General features: G+C 56.1%; 2 protein-coding genes across 4 annotated transcripts in view; both read left to right on the top strand.

Annotated features, from left to right (window-relative positions):
- The window catches only part of LRRC20 (leucine rich repeat containing 20), an 87,129-nt gene that overhangs the window by 58,005 nt on the left and 9,932 nt on the right, over positions 1–19,192 (top strand). For all 3 annotated transcript variants that reach the window (XM_019444426.2, XM_019444425.2, XM_053888556.1), the window contains one exon: positions 3,108–3,275. In XM_019444426.2, coding sequence (XP_019299971.1) covers positions 3,108–3,275 — 168 coding nt within the window. The remainder of the gene's footprint in view (positions 1–3,107; positions 3,276–19,192) is intronic.
- The window catches only part of PRF1 (perforin 1), a 261,612-nt gene that overhangs the window by 237,944 nt on the left and 4,476 nt on the right, over positions 1–19,192 (top strand). The window lies entirely within an intron of this gene.

Genomic DNA, 19,192 nt, shown 5'->3' with positions numbered 1-19,192 from the left:
GTCAAGAACATTCTGGAAAGAGAAGACTACAAGTGCAAAGCAGCATGCTCGACGTGGCCGGCAGAGGCAAGCCCGGGAAGCACTGGACTGGACGCTTTCCCGCCTCTCTTCCAACACAGCGGCCTTATAACTGTGATCTGAATAGGGACATTTTCTGGTTTAAGGTGTGGTTATCTAACAGCCTGGCCGCTAGGGGGGTGCGGAGTTTGTGGGTGACAAGCGGTGGTTCTCTGGAGGTGGGAAAATGAGAGGCAGGCCAGCCAGGCCCTCTGCATTATCTGTTTGCTCCCTGGGTGAGGGGTGGGAAGAGTCATTGTGCATCAAGTATTTTCTGAGCGACCACCGGGTGCCCCTCAGAGGGCTGGACGTAGGGAACAAGATGAACCAGATACAGTTCTTGCCGGCCTGAGGCCCAGCGTGGCAGAGCAGGGGCCTGCGGGTGGCGTGGGTGCAGAGAGCCCATGGGCCGGGGCTCTGCTCTCACTGCCAAACCTTGGGAGGAGGCGTTGGCACCTGAGGGCAGCTCATCCCCCACAGCTCAGGGCTCTATCCTGGAGGGTCAGAGGGAGGAGCGTGGAGCACGGAGGGAGGAGCAGGGCCAGCCTGGTGGGGCCCAGTGCAAAATGAAAACGCAGGATCCTCTTTCAGAAAGCAGTGCCATTAAAGGAACCATTAAAGGAACATAAGCTTTTTCTTTTTTCCGAGGTCTCTCTCAGGGTGTCGTGGTACTTCTTATTTGCTATTTAATGTCCTTCTAATTAAAGAGCAATCAAAACTTTAAATTATTAGCATGGATTTTAACCATCTTTTTATTTATGTTCATTTATTTTTGAGAGAGAGACAGACAGAGCACGAGCTGGGCAGGGGAGAGAGAGACGGAGGCACAGAATCCGAAGCAGGCTACAGGCTCTGAGCTGTCAGCGCAGAGCCCGACGCAGGGCTTGAACTCCCCAGCCGTGAGATCATGACCTGAGCCAAAGTCAGTAGCTTAACCAACTGAGCCACGCAGGCGCCCCTTATCATCCATCTTTATGCAGTACAAGGCCAGTTTTAGATGTGCGTATCAGAGCATTTAACTTGTGTGTAGTAAGATTACACAATTCATATTTTGTGACTCGTTTCTAGAGGGGGCCTTTCGTGGGCCAGGAGGACGAATTCAAGCCAGACTCAGGAAGGTTGTCAGGAGGAAGGCAGGAAGTGCAGCCTCTCGTCAGCGTCTAGGGTGTCCCTGCCCCCATGATGCAGGGCACGTGCACATGAACCTTCAGGCCTGACAGCCCCCACAGCACGCTGGACCTCCACGCTTTGTCCTGGCCGGGGACAGGATGTGGGGAGCTGCAGCCAGGCAGCTGAAGGATCTTTAAACCTCAGCCTCGGGATGTGTTCGAACCTGGGTCGGGGTGGGTGAGAGGCTCCCTCCTGCCTAGACTCATCCTCCAGCTGCCACCCACTGGACATACTTTGGTGATGCCAGCCGGGGGGCAGGGAGTGTGGGGGACAGCTGGCACCGTGCTCCAGCCGAGATGCCGTGGGCGCATGTGCCCGGCTGATGTTCCTTGTGCCCAGGCCCCTGCCGGGGACAGAGAGCTCACACAGTTGCAGAGCAGGGGTGAAGAGGGGAAGACCAGCCTGCCTTGGGGCACCGGAGGCAGAAGAGCAGGCTGCTGAGAGGACCAGGCATGACCTGACACCCCATGACTCTGGCTCTTTGTAAGACACAGATTCCAGGATAAATTTATTAGGACTTTGAAGGTAGTTCGATCTCCGGTGTGGGACCCTCCTGAACCTAGGACCCCATGTGATTGCACTGGTCACAGACCCACAAAGCTGGCCCTGGGAAGAAGAGCTGAGGTCATTCCTCAGGTCACTTGGCATTTCTGGGCATCGGTTTCCTCTAGGTGAGACAAGATGACAGGGTTCACCTGAGTCACGTAGCAAAGGAGGGGCTCACTCAAGGTCACGTGTGGACAGGGGCTGGGAAAGCCCCGGAAACCAAGGCCTCCGCTGGCCCAGCCTCTTTATCTTGGGCTCACGGCAGTTCTGCTTCTCGGTCTCCCCCACACTCCAGCCGCCAGCCGGCTTCCGCTGCTCCCTTAGGTCCTTCCCTAATGTTAATTGAGCACCTACATGTGCCAGCCATGTGCTGGCGTATGCCTGGTCTTCACACAGCCCTGTGCTGTGATGGTAATAGCAGGGCATGTGAATGCGAACTTTGTGCCGGCCACCATGCCAGGTGCTTTACCCATGCTCCCGGATTCAAGCCTCCAACAACCCTGTGAGGCACTTACTATTATTAGTCCCTTCCTGTAGATGAACAAACTGAGACCTAATGTGGTTAGATAACTGAGTGAACAACTCTCAGGCAAGGTTTGAACCAGGCCGTGGGGACCCCCGATCCCCCCCACTCTTAAGCCCTGCGTTATGCTACCTCCCCGTTGACGCTTGGTTTCTTCCCCTCATGCCTGTCCTTGCCCAGGGCCCCCCAGGACCTCCCAAGGCTTCTCTCTGTAGAACACATTTCAGCTTCGGCTTCTACCATGGCCAGCCCTGCCTTAACCAGATCCCCAAGGGAGGGACTCCCATAGGCCCAGCTCACCTTCTTCCCGGGTTCCTGCATGGGTCACTGGCTGGCTCTCGGAGCAGCCGCTGTCAGGTGGGAACCCACGCTCATCTGGCCAGTTGGGGCTGAATAGGGGAGTGGGGTCACGTGACATAGAAAGACCTTGGCTGCCCCTGGCTGCTCCTTGAGCAGGGAGGGTGGTAGAAAGTGGTGTCCCTCAGCTGGGCTGTGGGTGTGGGTGTGTCCAGGGACCTGTCCTCTCGACGCCCAGAGTTGAGGCCTTGTCTGAGGAAGCGAGGAGCCAGCCCGTCCTGACCCTTTGTCTAAGCCACGCTTTGGTTGGGAGAGCCTTCCATTCTGGATCCCAAAGCGGGGAGCCCAGCTGGCATGGTGGGGCGGGCCCTCCTCCTGTGCACACATGCGGCAAGCCCCTTGAGGGGTCTGCCTCCATGGCTGGGGTTGCCTCTCTGCCTTCCTGGCCCAGGTGCCGCTGTCCCTGTCATCTGCCCCCATTCACCCGTCCTTCTCTTCCTTCCTCACACGGCAGAGCTCCGCCTGGAAGGGAACTTCCTGCACCGGCTCCCCAACGAGGTCAGTACCCTGCAGCACCTCAAGGCCATCGACCTCTCCCGGAACCAGTTCCGTGACTTCCCCGAGCAGCTCACTACCCTGCCAGCTCTAGAGACCATCAACCTGGAGGAGAACGACATCGTGGGTGAGCGGCCCCGGCCGTGTGGGCCCCGCGCCTCCCACTGTCTGCAGTTCCTCCCTCTGCCCTCCCTTTCCGCAGGGGCTCACGGGGTCACAGGGCACAGACATGGGGCTCCGGGGTCAGACTTGCACAGACATAAAGGCCAGGGTGAGCCTTCCAGTCTGAGACACCTGAGCACGGGGCACTGAGCCCGGGAAGGGAACCATTTTGAGGCCCTGCCACCTGCTGGGGCTGGGTTGCACACCTGGCAGGTAGAAGGCCTGGGCTTCCTCACAGCCTTCCCTGAACCAGCGGGCCACCCCGGTCTACGAGCTCTCTCTTGCATCTCCGTCTGCTGGTCTGGGCTGCCTCCCAGACCCTCCGGCTTGAACCTTATATACATCTCCTTCCACCTAAGTTCCCCATCTCCCTCCCTGGACTCCACAGTGAGCTCTTCACTGGTAGTGAGCAGGGGCCGCCAGGCAAATGTGTTCAGAGCAGGGCCTCTGTGCCTAACGTTGCACGCCTACACTCCCCCCAGGGAACCCGAGGGTCTCCGCCCTGGGTTCAGAGTGCCTTCTGCACACGGCAGGCCCAGCGGGTGGTCCTTTCCTCCTTGTGGGCAGTTCCCCCGGGCATCCTCTCCAGCTGCTCACCAGGGCCCCTCTGCCCTCCTCCTCGGCTCCCTCATCTGGCTGCCTTGGCTCCCTCTTCAGCCCCTCTTCAGCCCTGTTTCTCGGGCCCTCTCACGTCACATCTGATGTTGGCAGTGTCAGTAATAACCCCCTCTGGTTCTGCTTTTACTTCTGTAATTGCTTTCACAGCCATTATGCCATTTGACTAAAAGCAAGAGCTTTCTAGTGGTTTGGAGCTGGATGGAGAGCGCCTGCCTCCCGCACGTGCTGAGTATCCCCTCTGTCGGGGATGCTGCCTGCAGGACCCTGGCCGGGGCGGGGGGTCAGGACCAGGTAACCTCTGAGGTTTGGAATCCGTTCTTTTACAGATGAGTAAACTGAGGCTCAGAGAAGTCATGAGAGCCCATCAGGTTGCACAGTGAGACTCCAGAAGTGCCAGGTCGAGTATACAAGACTTGGCTCCGTGTCTAGGATGGGGTTCCTTGTCTGGTCCCTGGGAAGGCCCTGGGGATGCACTCTGGTTTGGACTTTTCCCTCCCAAGACCAGGATCCCTGAGTGCCTTTGGCCCCGAGGTGGCTCCCCAGTCCCTTAAGCCCTTGTGCTGTCTTTAGGTGGAAGGAATGTGCCCAGAGGTGCTCTCCCTCCTGCGCTGGTGTGACTGACTGTGGTCTTGCCCTAAGCCCTTCCTTCTCAGCAGGCTCTCCTCACTGGGCCTTTCCTCCCCTGCCTCCTGTTCTTCAAGGCCATTCCTAATGCCTCTGTTTCCTTCTGCTACTTACTGAACGGAGCGGTTACCAAAGAGGGGCTCCTACGAGCTGATGCGGAGACCAGAACTGGGTTCATAGCTGCAGGCAGGCAGGCCAGGACAGGCCCTGGCCATTGGCTTCCCCCCTTCCTGACCGCAGCCTTGGAAGACTCCCATCACCTCTCTGTGCCTCAGCTTCTTCCCAGCTTTTAAACGGAGGTTCTCCCTCCACCCCCACTCCAGAAGGTAGCTTTGCCCTCAGCAGGGGAGCAGGGTGTGGGGGCCTCTGTCTGGCTGTAGTACGAAGTGAGCAGTCCAGGGTGGTACAGATCTCCCACTCCTTCCCCTCCCACCAGGCCACCCAGATCCCTCAGCAGCGACCGTTCCCGAAACAAAGATCGGCTGTTTTGACTCATTCTCCTGTATAGATATCTCTTCCTGTTTGTAAAGTGACAGTAATAACTACATGTGGGAGCTCCTTACAGTTTTCCAAGAATGCTCATGCACAGGCTCAAGGCCTATTTGATAGATGTAGAAATGCAGGTCTAAGAGATTTCCCCTAGCCTTCATGGCCAGGGGTATGTGGTATATCTGGCCAAGGGAGACATCAACCCCTGGGCTGTTTCCCAGCCAGTTCCACCTGTACAGAGCATCCTGCTGCCCAGCCTGGGTCCAGGCCCGGGGAATATGGACATGCTGGGGACTGCCCCTGTTCGGCAGAGGCCCCTGCTTTCCCCCAAGTGCGCAACAGCTCCCAGAGGTGCTCGACTGGGCCACGGCCTGCTCCACTGCGGGAGGCCTCGGGGGTTCTCCCACGTGCCCCCCAGATGGAGAGAAGGGGCACATGGAGGCAACTGCTGTTCCCTTGCTGGAGTCTCCTCGCTTCCTTTTTCTCTCTCTGATCTATCCTAGTTACTTAGATTGCTTCTAACTCCCCAAAACAGCGTGAGGGCCAGGCCACAGTCTTCAGAGCCCGGCGGGATGGAGGAGGGCTTTAATCAGTGAGGAAGGTGAGGGCTACACAGTCCTTCATTACGGAAATACCTTTGCACTTTTTGCCAGCTGTAGCTCGTCTGCAGGATCTCATTGGGATAATTGTAGTAGGAGCTTAGGATGCCTTAAGAGTGACATATTTTTCCCCTTCAGGGCCCACAGAGGGTGTTAGAAACTGTTTTTCCCTGAGAAATAGATTTGAGATGCGTGAGTTGCCTTTAGGCTTTAGTTCAGCAAGCAGAGAGCAGGCAGCTCTGAAGCAAGCCCCCAGTGCAGCACAAGGAGACTCGGTGTGAAGGGGCTGCCCCTGAGGATACCTCCAGCCTGGCCCTTGGAAGCCCTGGAGGCTTGCGGCACCCTGGGAGGGGTCGAGGTCGACTCCTTTCATCTCCTGCTTTCTGGATAACGCCGCTGCCCGATATTCCTCCACTCTGGGCCAGAACCTGGGGGAGAGGAGAGAGGGTTGCAGTTCGCAGAGGGGGAAGGGATGGGCTAGGAAGGACAGGGACACTCGTGTCTGCTTTCTGATGCCAGCTGCCAGCAGGTCACGGTGCTGCTCCTTGGTGCCCAGCCGGAGCTGAGTGCGCTCAGGTCGTGTATCTGGGTAGCATTGGTGGCCCCGTTGCCGCCCCCTGTACTGAGAGTCGTCTGGTCTGTGTGTATGATGTCTCCATACCCTCCTCTCGGAGCTGCTCTGCTCCCCATCCCCACCCAGCATCGAGCAACGTGTCTGCCATTCAGCAGGTGCTCGGGTGGTTGAGAGCACTGAACTAGGCAGGAATTCCTAAGCCCCAAAGGCCCTCTGGAATTCCCGAGGCACGGCAGGGCAGATTGTTTCGAGTTGCCGGCTGTGACCCACTAACGAGCCCTGAAGCCAGATCAGATCCGAAGGTTGAGGCCAGAGCGTGATGGGCTGCGTCACCTGTAGCATGGTAATGCTGCTTTGTGACTTCTAGTTCGGTTTCACGTACACACACAGACACGTGTACTGGGTTGTGATGTAAAAATGTATTTCTCACCGTGGGTCGTGATGAGGAAATGCCGGAAGCCACTCCCTTGAGTTGTCCTGCAGAGATCTGGGCTCTGTCCTCAGCCAGCCTAGCTACTTGTCCCCCGCAGCTCACACCGCCAGCCACACAATACAGCCCTCCCTTCGCTCTTCTCCACCCATGTCTCTGTCCATCACGGTCACCACCGTCTGCATCCTCCTGCTCACTAGTGGGGCTGGAGTGAGGACAGGCAGGGAGGCTTGGCTGAGGAGACGAGCTCACCACCCAAGTACAGAGTCAGGTAGATGATGGGTTCAGGGCCACCTGTTTATCCCCACCCATCCCCCCTCACCACCCTACTGGCCTGCACTCTCAGTCTGAAAGTCCCTCCTCATGTCTTATCATTTTCTCTGCCTGCCCACCCCCCCACCCCGGGGCTGCAGGTCTGGGCCAGGTTCAGGTGAACGTGAAGTCATGCAGATCAAGAGGCCTCGACCCTCCCCGCTGGCCGCCAGGCACACACACAGTAGCAGATGCCCCCGTCCAATGGGTGGCTGCCTGGGTCCTGGAGACAAGCCTACCAGGACATAGTTGTTTTCTCTAGGTGCTCCCGAGAGGAAGAAGAGGATTTGTAGCTCAGAGTATTTATTCAGACAGCAGCGAGTTAACAGGTTTCTGGGATACGGGATGGCCCCTCTATTTTCCAAACCAGAAAGTGGCGGATGGGCGCTTCTAAGTTTTTATAGACAAGACTCCCTGGGGCAAAGTGGTCTCTGGAGAAGAAATAAGAGCTGCCACGATGAATGAGGTGCAGGCCCTGACCTCAGGCCGCTTACAGGCTGTGAGGGAGGTGTGAGTGCAGGCAGGTGGTAAACCACCACATGAGAGAGAAGTCATGGTCAGGATGCCGACCATGCCAGGGGGAGGATCCGGGCAGAGGGTGGCCGGCCACGTGTCCTTGGAAGGTGGGGCTCCCAGGAGAGGCCGGGGAGGGTTTCAGAGGAGGTGGAGACGCTTAGTCACCGTGGGCGGTGACATGAGGATGGGACGGATCACTCCTCCTGTGAAAACCCGGGAACCAGCTCCCTCACCCTGGCAGCTGCCACCCGTGACTCGAAGGTGGAGGCAGGAACCACATAAAGGCCACAGGAGAACCTGCTCCCGCACGGCAGTTGGTCGTACTCCTGGAACATGTGGGGGTGCGGACAAAATCAAGTAGTTAGGAGACTTCAATTTGCTAAGCAGGGGGCTTTTTCAGTTAAGCTGGAATCAATTTTCCATAACCCTCAGTTCACTGGGGTTTTTCCCAGCGTTCCAGAGAGAGCCGGAGATCAGAGGAAGACAAGCTTCTGCTAAGAATTTAACAGGGCAGTAGCACTATGGAGGCAAAAGCCAAGTGTCTGTATCACGCAGAGCAGCTTTGGGCCTCCTCTGCTTCATCCTCCCCTCGGGCCGTTTCACTTCTTACCATCGAAGCCAGTAGTTCTCAGAGTGGGGTCTCTGGGCAGCACCCGAGAACCTGTTAGAAATGCACAGCCTCCAGCCCCAGACCTCCTCAATCAGAAATGGGGAGAGGAGGGGGCAATTTGTGTTCACCGGCCCCCACCCACAGGCGATAGGGATGTGTGCTGAAGTTCGAGAACCCCTGCTCAAGGCTCCGGCTTCGCAAAGTGTCGTCTACTGACCCGCAGCGGGGGCATCACCTGGGAGCTCGTTAGAAGCGCAGACCCTCGGGCTCCACTTCACTCCTCCGGGGTCAGAATCTGCACCTGAGCAAGGTCCCCAAGTGGTTTCTGTGCACAACGCAGGCTGGTCCAGGGCCGTTCCCTAAAGCCCCAGGTGCCATCTCAGGGCCTCTGTCTGTGCTGTTGGGCCCCCCGGTCCCCCCAAGCACTCCAAGCCTTGGCTGTCCAAGCCTCACAGAATCCCACAGGGCACACGCCACAGACCCCACATCCAAACCCCCCTGGAGTGTTGGCGAAAGAGGAAGGCTCCCAGGTCTGCTGTCAGACCTACTGAATCACAGTTTCTGTGGACGGGCCCGGGGTCTCCATTTCTAACAAGTGACCTAGGCCCGGGGCAGCGGCGTGTTCATTGAGAATCTGTGCCCCTGCCCCCCACCTCTGGACTTCAGTCTCTTGTTGTAGTTTATCCGGGCCATGCGCCAGCCCTCAGACGTAAGGTTTCCACAAGTACAGGACGCTCGTCCTGCAGTACAAGGATGGGAGTGGGGGCGCCGTGGGGATTCGGAGGGAGCACGCCTGGCCTAAGGGGTCACCAGCACCCCTGCTGTGGCCCGGTGTGTCACAGGGGGCCTGGGCCCTGTATCCTAGCGTCCTCCCCCTTCTCTGACAGGCAGGGGCAGACAGATCCTTCCAGAGAGCCACAGCGGCACTCTGGCCTTCATCAAGAGAAGTCCTCCAGAACGCAGCCTCTGCTGTCCTCCTAGGCTGGGGGCACAGATGCCCGCCAAGACCTCAGGATCGCCCTCCCTTGATGTTCACACAGCTGTTCCAGCCTCACCCTGTTGCACAGAATAAACTGGTCAATGTCACAGGGGCAGAGGGAACACAACTTTGATTCACTTGGGGGGCTCTAGCAGGCTGCCCAGCTGTGAGAGGTTCTGCAGGCTCCGGTTGCTGTGTGGGGGTGGGGTGGAAGCGCTGAGGGAGTGGTGGGCGTGGAGGTGGGCAGAGGAGGACTTCCTGGAGGAGGGGACCCAGTGGGACTGGTCCTTCTCTACCGCACAGCCCCCTGTCCCTCTAGTGGGAAGAGAGGGAAGTCTCACTAGTTCTTCCCCTAGAACCCAGAAAAAAAAAATTTTTTTTTTAAGTGTATTTATTTATTTTGGGAGAGAGAGAGTGAGCAGGGGAGGGACAGAGAGAGGGAGACAGAAAATCCCAAGCAGGCTCCGTGCTATCAGCACAGAGCCTGACACTTGACCTGAACTAAAACCAAGAGTCTGACACTCAACCGACTGAGCCACCCAGGCGCCCCCAGAAAATGTTTTTATTTTTTTTATTTTTTAACATTTATTTAGTTTTGAGAGAGAAAAAGAGAGAGCACGAGCCGGGGAGGGATAGAGAGAGGGGGAGACACAGAAACTGAAGCAGGCTCCAGGCTCTGAGCTGTCATCACAGAACCCAACGCGGGGCTTGAACCCACAAACCATGAGATCATGACCAGAGCCAAAGTCGGACACTTAACCAACTGAGCCACCCAGGCGCCCCTGCCCCGTGCCCCCTGAAAATGTTCTTTAAGCAGAGAAAACCCTGGAAGAGCAGAAGTGGAAATAATACTCTATTTCATCTAAAGAGACAAAAGTAGACAAACTTCTCATAATCTCATAGCTAGCACGCCTAGCACAGCTCCTCTGTAATTTACCTCGTTTAATTTGCTCAAGCCTGTCTTCTGGAAAGGAGGTGTTATCACCACTTGACAGCTGAGAAGAGAGGCTCACAGAGGGGACGCAGCCTGCACAAGGACGTGGTGGAGATGGGATTTTAAGCCAGGTGTTTGGTCATCCCCGCCCATGTGTCTTTGGTGTTCCAGAGCCTGTCCGGTCTTCATTTGATGGGAGAGGAGGGGGTGGGTCGCTGTGTGCAGAAACAGGTGCCGGATGCCACGTGGCTGGTAGGCACCCGTAAACAAGTTGGCGGGTGGCAGAGGGATGGCTGTCCCCCACTGGCCTCACTCAGCCCTGGAAAGAGGGCCGGAGCTGTAGAGAAAGCTCGCCCTGGGAGAGGGCCCACCGCAAGGCCTCATTAGCTGGTGGTTTGCAAGAGGCTGGTTAGCAAACGTACTTCCTGTAGACGTGAAGGGCCTGTCAGCCCCTGAGACAGGTCAAAGCTGAGAAGTTGGCCTCCCGGCCTCCTCCTCCATGAAGCTGCCAGGCTCTGTTGGGGGTGGGGGCTGGTCTAATCTGAATAGGGATGAGCAACACGCTGCTCTGTCAGCGGGCTGTGCCCAGAGCTGCAAAAGTAACTCGTGAAATCAGCAGGTTGTATCTTGTGAGCGCCTCCATTTTCCACCTGGTACCACTTGGGGTTTAGCCAGGCCACGGTCCTGGTTGATCGGAACTGCCAGGCCAGGGAGAGACTGTGCCAAGGCCTCAAGGGCTTTGAGAGGTCATGCATGCCGCCCACCCTGCAGGCCCACCGGCGCTCAATACGATGAGGAGGCGGCAAGTGGGGAATCTCGGCCAAAGCAAATGCGTCTGGACACCAGGCCCTGCCTGCCGGCAGACCGGGCAGTGGCATAAGTGGGGGGCTTGGCTCTTAGCTTTCCAGGGCAGGTGCTTGATCTCTCAGTGCCGGCTGCCCTCCGAACTTCCCCTGGGCCCAAGACGCAGCTTGAACCACAAGCAGGGAAGGCTTCTTAGAGTTTCCCCAGGCCTGCCTGCCTGTCTTCGCTCCGGAGAGAAGGGTGATATCACCCCATGGTGATAACAAAAGCAGAAGTCAGGGCAGACTCCTCTTCACCTCCTTCTGCCCCTCTCCTGGTGGGCTGGGGCCCCCTCCAAGGTAAAGAGCCTCTGAATTGGACTCCACTCAACCCTGACCGTGCTCCCGTCGTCCCTCCTCTCCTTTGGCCTCTCAGAGTTTCATAGCAGAAAAGGCACAGGTCCAAAGCCCCACTTACATCGTTGGCATGAACACGTCCCCTCCCCTCTGCACATCTCTGTTTCATCCCTGCTGCACAGTGGGGAGGATGGTTCCACCCTTTGGAGCTGGTGTCAGGGTCCACTGTGGTCACTTCCCACCAGCTGCTTGTCCTGCCATTCAGCCAGCCTGGAGTCCTGACTGCGTGCTGCCTGCTCAGCCTCCTCCCCTACTCCTTGCCCTCCAGCCTGCTGGGCCTCCTGCACTTACCCAGGGACCAGGACAGAGGAGGCAGGGGACATTGCTAAAAGGTTGGATAGAGGCTAATTAGTGGGCCACAGCATCCAGGGCAGGGCTCAGCTGGCCAAGAAAGGTTTGCCAAATTCTCAGAGGATTCTGAGAATTGCAGCACTTACCCAGGTCCCCAGGAACCCACCTCGCCTACCCTACCAGACACACACACACCCTGAAGCAGGCTGCTGTGCCATTTCTGGTCCCACTCTTGCTTCCGGGCAGGAAGGTAGTAGCTGGGAAGAGGGAATGACCACTGTGTGCAGGCTTTAAGGCTGGCAGGTCTGGGAGGACCCTTTTCTCCTGAGCTTGGATCTAGGGCTCCAAACCTGTCTGGGGGAAAATGTAGCCAGTCCCCTCCCTGGGCACTGGGTTCAGACTTCTCTTGAGCACAGCTAGCTGAGAGCAGTCGGAGCCTTACCCTGTCCCCTCCCCTCCAAGCACTGTCAGGGGTCATGGAGGAGAATGACTTGCCCTCAAGGTGGCAGCTTGCCTGAGCGCCACCGCAGACTCATGCTGTCTCCCAGAATGCCCTTGTCCAGCGTGACAGTACCAGGCTGTGCCCATGGGCAGCGAGCGGTGGTGCACGCATCCCTCGAGCTGGCGAACAGCTTGGGGAGGTAATCGTCACACAGCGCAGGGAGTGCTGGCCGCCCGTGGAGCCAGGAGGTGGGACAGGCTGGGAGTAAACAGGCTTTAGCAGCAATTAGTGCAAGTTAGACATGGCCCCCAGATGTGATGGGGGGGAGCTCCTGTTTGCAACCCCTGCTCACGTGTCTGCCCACAGGGAACGAGCAAGTGGAGCTCTGACCAAAAGACCTCTCACACACTTGGTCTCTGCCCAAATGGAATAGGATTCTCCGTGCCAGACACGGTAGTAAAGCCTTGGTTACTTGAAACCTCCAATTACCCGAGATGCTCTTGGCATTCTGTTGGTGGCACACAGGCGAACAGCAAGAAAAGAGTTATTTGACGTTTGTTTAAAACAGAACACTTGCATGCTCCGCTGGGCAGCCAGCCAGTCTTCTGTCCCTGTCCAGAGTGCTGGAGAGTAGCTCCTGTGCTCCAAACCTCAGAGCTCAGGGAACGAGGCTTGCAGGAGCATAGGCATGAATTTAGGCAGTGGACCTGTCCATTCATTCACCAGTGGTCATTTTTTTGGTTGAACAGCTTGCTGTGTGGCAGGCACTATGCTAGAGACAGATGGGATGGACAAGCCATGTTCCCCAGTCTCCTGGGGCTTGTGGCACGGCCAGTTACACTAGCTGATAACTCACTGACCATTAACTTCACATCTGATCCTCTCTAACGACTTTTTGAGTATGCTCTTGGCTAATCCTCATGACAATCTTATAAGGCAGACAGTTATTCTCCCCAGGGGAGGAAACCAAGGCATAGGGAAGTTAAGTACCTTGGCCATGGCCATGCTGCCTAGGCAGAGAGCCAGGGTTCCAACCCAAGCAGTCTTGCTCCAGAACTTCAGCTGTTCAGGACAGTGCTCGGCATAGGGAGAGATTTTTGCTGCAGGGAGATAGAAAGCCACAACAGAGTTACAGCGGAAGCACATAACTTTGGTTGGAAGGAAGCTCCCTTGGGGTGCATAGTAGGGTCTAAGGTGATGAGGCAGGATTCCCTAGACCATGTAGGCTGTCAGCCCCGCTCCTGAAAGCTCTGCCTCACAGAGCAGAACAGCTGGCAGCATCCCAGGACGGAAGGGCTGTATGCGTACTTTCACTGGATTCTCCCGTCAAGCCTCATTCGTACGTCCAGCAGCACTCGAGCCAGCTGCCCATTCACACCATCTGGGGAGCTTTTAAAAACCCTCATGTCCAGACCACACTCCACGCCAGTTAAAACAGAATCTCTCACGGTGGGCTTGGGCCTTGACGATTTTCTCAAGCTCCCCAGATGGTTCCAGTGTGCAGGCGTGATAGAACCGCTGAGCCAGGACCTTCCATCAGTGCCCACATTCCGTCATGAGGAAGCCGCAACCTCCCTCCTCCTCCCGGTGTCTGTCTCTGTGTGTGTCTGTAGCTACATCAGGATGAGAAAAGCGACAGCCTGGCCCTGACCGCTGGGCTTGGCTGGGAGAGTGGCAGGGGTGAGCTCTGTGGACTTGCATCTTTCCCTTGGGGTTCTCCTTTCACACTGACCCGACTGTCCCCTGGACCCTGAGCATGGGGCCCCACTGCCCCAGTGCCCCTGAACCCTCTCTCCTCCCTGTAGCACAGCACGCATATCTAGCATTTTCAGGGGGAACTCTATCAATAAGCCAGAGGCAACTGAGGACGCACGGATAACAAAACAGTGGGCCCGTTCCCAAGGTACAAGTTTATGCCAGAGAATCCTAGTTGAAATGGGGACTTGGCCTGAGCTCTGGCACCTTTCACTCAGGGGCCTGCGGTCCTGCTGGGGTGGGCTGCTCAACACGGCTCTCCAGCAGGGTGCTGGCGGTGCACGGTCAGATTCAGTGGCCTCACCTTAGTAGCTTGGAATTGGCCACGGTGGGAGTATTTGCACCACAAAAAAACAAAACAAAAACAAAACAGTAAATGCTACAAATCGGATTTTTCCCACCTCAGGGAGTAGATTGTTAAGCATTAGCCAGCACACCGCTGGCTCACATCTCCCCACTTCCTTGCTATTGTTAGCGTCTTGACCACTCTCTCCCACTACCACCTTCAGCTTGTTTTGTTTTTCTAGAAGCTGGTTTCCCTGGGGGTTGGGAGGTGGGGGCGGGGGCTACCTAGCTGCTTCTAACCTGGTGGTTATCTTAGGAGCTTTTCTTCTTTTTCCAATAGTAAGGGAGGTCTTAATTCTCTGACAGTGGTCCTAAATCTGAGCAGAAGGGTTTGTAAAGTTAGCATTAGCAACCTTCGTTTCCAAGCATGGAGGAGAATTTTCAAAGGAGCCATTTTCACATCTGCCCCCACCCCTGGGAGAAGAACCTTTAGGGGAGGTGATTATACTCCTATCTGCATATCCGGTCACCCCTGCCCTGCCTGACGCTTGCCATACACACAGCAGGTTGGACAGTTCTGGTCCCCCACGCCCGTGTTAGATACAGGCACACAGCCAGCTTGAGGGAGGGAGGGAGGGAGAGTCCACAACAGAATTGTCATTCTTTAGGCAGTTGGAAGAAAACTAAAAGAGACCAGCCTGGGGTTGTGGGTGCAGCGGGGGTCATGGCTCTGGAGGCGGGGGGCCTTCCAGTGGCCCACATGAGGGGGGGTTGTGGGGGGAGAACAGAGACTTCGGCAGGGAGGAACAGTAGGCACAGTAGAGCAAAGACCGGAAGTCTGACCGGAAAGATAAATGCCAAGCAAGGGCCAGGCAATTTGATTTACTTTTTAGCTGTCTCCAGAGCAGCCAGTAAGACTGTGTTATTTATTTATGAGAATTGTTATGCTCCGTCTTTGATCGCCTATCAGAGCCGGGCCAAGGAGTGTGCGGGAGGAGAAGCTCGTCAGCCCTCCTTTGCTGGCCAACCTGGGGACGTGGAGGAGGGAATCACAGCAGGGACTTTTCTCCTCCTTTGTTTCTCTTTCTCTGAAGCTTGTTGTGAAGGAGGAAAAAAAGCGTGTCTAGGTTCATTAATGGATTCTTTCTTTCTTTCTTTCCTTCTTTCTTTCTTTCTTTCTTTTTTTTTTTTTTTTTGAGTACAGAGGACCTCACCGTTAGATCTGTTAGAGAGGATCAGATGTGAAGTTAATGGTCATTATTACGTTAGTTTTAGGTGTACGTTATTATAGTGATTAACACGTCTACATGTTACCCTCTGCTCTGCTCACCACCAGAGAACCTACCGTCTGGCACCACAGTAGTGGAGAGCCTTCTTCTTCTTTTTTTTTTTTTTTAATGTTTATTTATTTTTGAGAGAGAGACAGCACGAGCAGGGGAGGGGCAGAGAGAGAGGGAGACACAGAATCCGAAGCAGGCTCCAGGCTCTGAGCCGTCAGCACAGAGCCTGATGTGGGGCTCGAGCTCATGAACCTTGAGATCATGACCTGAGGCCAAAGTCGGATGCTAAATCGACTGAGCCAACCTGGGCGCCCCACAGTAGTAGATTCTTAAAACACTCCGTGCTCCCCATCCTCTCCCTGAGGTGCCTACTACATTCTCCACAGCTTGGTAACCTTATCCCTCTTGGGGAGTGGGGAGCGCATTATGGTCCCCTCCATAATGGCCCCTGTGAACCCGTGAGGCTGAGGACCATTTTGTAGATCAGAGGTTGAGGTTCAGGGAGGTTAAGGGGCCTGCCTGAGGTTGCACAAATTTATTTTTTTTTAAGTTTATTTATCCTTGGGGGATGCAGAAGGCAGAGAGGGAAAGAATCCCAAGGAGGCTGACAGCCCAGAGACTGACAAGGGGCCCGAACCCACAAACTATGAGATCATGACCTGAACCAAAATTGAGTTGGATGCTAAACCAACTGAGCCACCCAGGCACCCCGAGGTTGGAGCCACCCAGATGCCCCCGAGGTTGCACAATTTTAAATGGCAGGTCCGAGGTTAAGAACTGGGGGTCCCTGCCCTGTCCACTCCCCCAGATGGCCTGTCTTTCAGCAGGGGGCTCAGAACCCCCGATCTACACAGTGTTCCCTGAGGGCTGTGGAGCTCAGCTTGCAGGATCACCAGGGGCCTGCACCGTCCTCTGTGCCTCCTGAGGACAGGGGCTGCTTCTGTGTTCTTCCTGTACCCCTCTCCCTGCCTCCCACCCCTGCTAGGATGCTCGGTCCAAGGTTCTGTGGGAAGGGGTAGGCTCAGACACTGTCCCCATCTGGCTCCTTCCAAGCCTTCTGGAGGGACAGACCCAGCCGTGAGTGAGGGATGCACATGTGAATGTGCTTTCTTGTTACGGACGTAATTCCCTGTCTTGCCAGGTTACCATAGTTTGCCTCCTTGTCTCTTGTGGCATTTTGAGTGGGGACTCGAAGCTCTGCCGAGCTTAGCACGACATCCTTGATCTTAGTCGATTAGGTTTCCAGGCACCAAGGGTTGCGTCAAGGCTGAGGAATGGGGACAGGCCCGGCTGCCAGGCGAGCCTGGATTCTCGAGCACGAATGTGGCCACAGTCACCTGGAGAGGCGAAGATGGCTTCCCGGTCGCTGCCGATAGGCCTAAGGTGCCTGGCCTGGGGTGCTGCCCCTGCATCTTGACCCAGCACCTCCGAGGCCATTGTGAGGAGGTGTCCCAAAGGTGCAGACTCCACACTCCTCAGGGTCTTGGAAAATCAGGAATTCTGGCCAGAAGGAGATCATCCAGGTCAGAGGTGGGACAGCCAGCCATGTGTAAACTCTCCCGTGTGCTCCAGCCCGAGGCAGGCAACAGGCGCCATGCTTAGTTTCTAAGCTGCCAGGGAAGCCAGAGAACTTGTACCCTGGGCCACCAGGATAGGGAGCCCTGGACCCTAATTCCAGAAGGGACCTTAGATGTCATGGGGCCCAGCCCCACCCAAAGCAAGAATCCGAGGCTGCTGGTCCCTGCTGGGTTCTCTCTGTGCTGGGCGGCTCCCTCAATACCTTTTGCCACTTCTCTGGGCCCAGACCCCTTCTCCTCTCAGGGTCCTTTTAGACCGTGGGTGCCACATGTATGTAGAAGACCCCTCCGGAGTGCTTGTGTTTATCATCCTGTCTCTAGCGGGTCCTTCTGGCACAGAACAAGTTTGCCAGTCGGTGGTGCTAATGATTAGCGAAGTAAGGTCAAGCTGACCTCAGGGAAGTAATTTCCTCTAAATACTGCCCACTCTGAGTCCGCTTTTATTGATTACTGCAAGCTGCCACAGACAGAGACAAGAGTCTGGGATGGCTGTCTGCAGCGGGAGGAGGAGGGTCAGACAGGGCCTGGAGGCACCACTGCAGCCCGGTGAGGTGACAGGAAGGTGCAGTGGACTGTGCCCCACCCACGCTGCACTCCCGGTGTTGAGGCCAGGGTGGGGTCCTCCTTCTCTACCACGGGCCTCCGTGTGGCTTTAGGCCTCACCGTGGAAGCTCATCACCATCACAGCCATGCACCGGGGGCCCTGGGAGAGTCAGAGGAGCGTCATTCTGGCTTCATAAAAGTACTCTAGGGGCCTCTGAGTGGCTGAGTCCGTTGGTTTCAGCTCAGGTCGTGATCTCGTGGCTCATGAGATCAAGCTCTCCGTGGGGCCCTGTGCTGACGGTGCAGTGCCTGCTTGGGATTCTCTTTCTCCCTCTCTCTCTGCCCCTCCCCTGCTTGCATGTTCTCTCTCTCTCTCAAAATAAATAAATAAAACATTTTTTAAAAATAAGGATTCTGGAACTCCCATCCTACATTCTGCAGTCACAGGCTGAGAGGCGAGGTATCCCCAGAATGCCTTGCGGACTCTGCCTGTTCGTTATCTGTCATACTGCAGGTCGAAAACAACTTGAGTGTCCCTCTCCGTACCACGGGCGGCCATGTAGTCAGAAAAATGTCGCTGACTGGCAACCTGAAAAGCTGTTTACAATCCGTCATCGAGAAAAGCACGTTATGGCATAGCATCTAGGAGGCCATTTTTGAGCTCCTTACACGCACATGCATACCGAAGGTGCCGTAAGGCCACGTACTAACACGCTAAAGGTGATTGGCTCCAGATGGTGGGACATGGCTGATTTTGGTTTTGCTCATCAGTGTTTTCTCATTTTCTAAATTGGATGGCTGGTGCTAAAGGGCCTGCGACCTGTAACAACCTTGGTCCACAGACGCCTGGTCCTGCCTGGAATATGTGCACAGAATGGGTCAGGCCAGGGGAAGGGCCCCAACGCTTGAATGTACTGCGGTCAGAGTTGCTTAAGCAAGTGGTGGTGACAGTGGAGCCCAGCGCGGTCCCAAGCCTGAAAGAACTTAGGAGCTAGTTTAGGAGGCAGAACATTCATTCATTCATTCATTCACCCAGCACATAGTTGTTGAGCACCCTGTGGGCACTGTGCTAGGTATCGCATTTGCAGGGTGAACAAACATATCCATCGGTCTCAGAACAGGATCCACAGTACGCGTCTGGTGTGAAGTGTTACGGGAGTTTGGTTGTACACCGTAGAGAATGACAGGAGGCAGCCTGAGCTGGAATATGAGGGCCAGCAGGACATCGCCAAATGGTAACGAGAGCATGGCCCACGGGAGAGGGGAGAGTCGAGGCCCTCTTCCTCTCCAGATACGCCGAAGTCCAGAGAATGGCTTCTGTTACCTCCGTGATGCCGATGTGCCTTGGTGGCCTCGGGAAGCGTACTTAACCTCTCCAGGTTTCTGTTTCCCCATCCACAAAATGCAGATCACTTCAGATCCTGCTCCACCCCGCAGCCGTCTCTGTCTCTCCTCAGGAAGCTGTGAGCATACATTTTCCTCTTTAAGCCTTATCCGGAAACTTCTAGTTGGCCCCTTGGGCTTGCCGCTTCCTAGCTTGGCTGCTCCGGTTCGTCGACTCTGCTGTTTTTGACACGGTCTGCTGGCCCCACTGCGCCTTCCTCCAAGCTGCTTATACGGCTTGAACAGTTGACTCAAGGCAAGGAGCCACGCCTAATCCCGGCTCTGCACCCGAGGGGGCATCACTGTCTGTCAGCAGAGTGGCTTGGAGAGCACCGTGGACCCTGGAGAGGCCGGCCCCGTGGTGGACTTGGAGATGACAGCTGGGAACTCAGGCAGCACTGCTGTCTCTAGGCCAGGAGTTGTGGGGATTTGCTCCAAGGCT

This window comes from Panthera pardus, unplaced genomic scaffold (genome assembly GCF_024362965.1).
Source record: "Panthera pardus isolate Hobbes unplaced genomic scaffold, ASM2436296v1 HiC_scaffold_22, whole genome shotgun sequence".
Classification (NCBI taxonomy): domain Eukaryota; kingdom Metazoa; phylum Chordata; class Mammalia; order Carnivora; family Felidae; genus Panthera; species Panthera pardus.
Note: the sequence above shows the minus strand (reverse complement) of the source record. Positions and strands in the feature narration are given on the sequence as shown.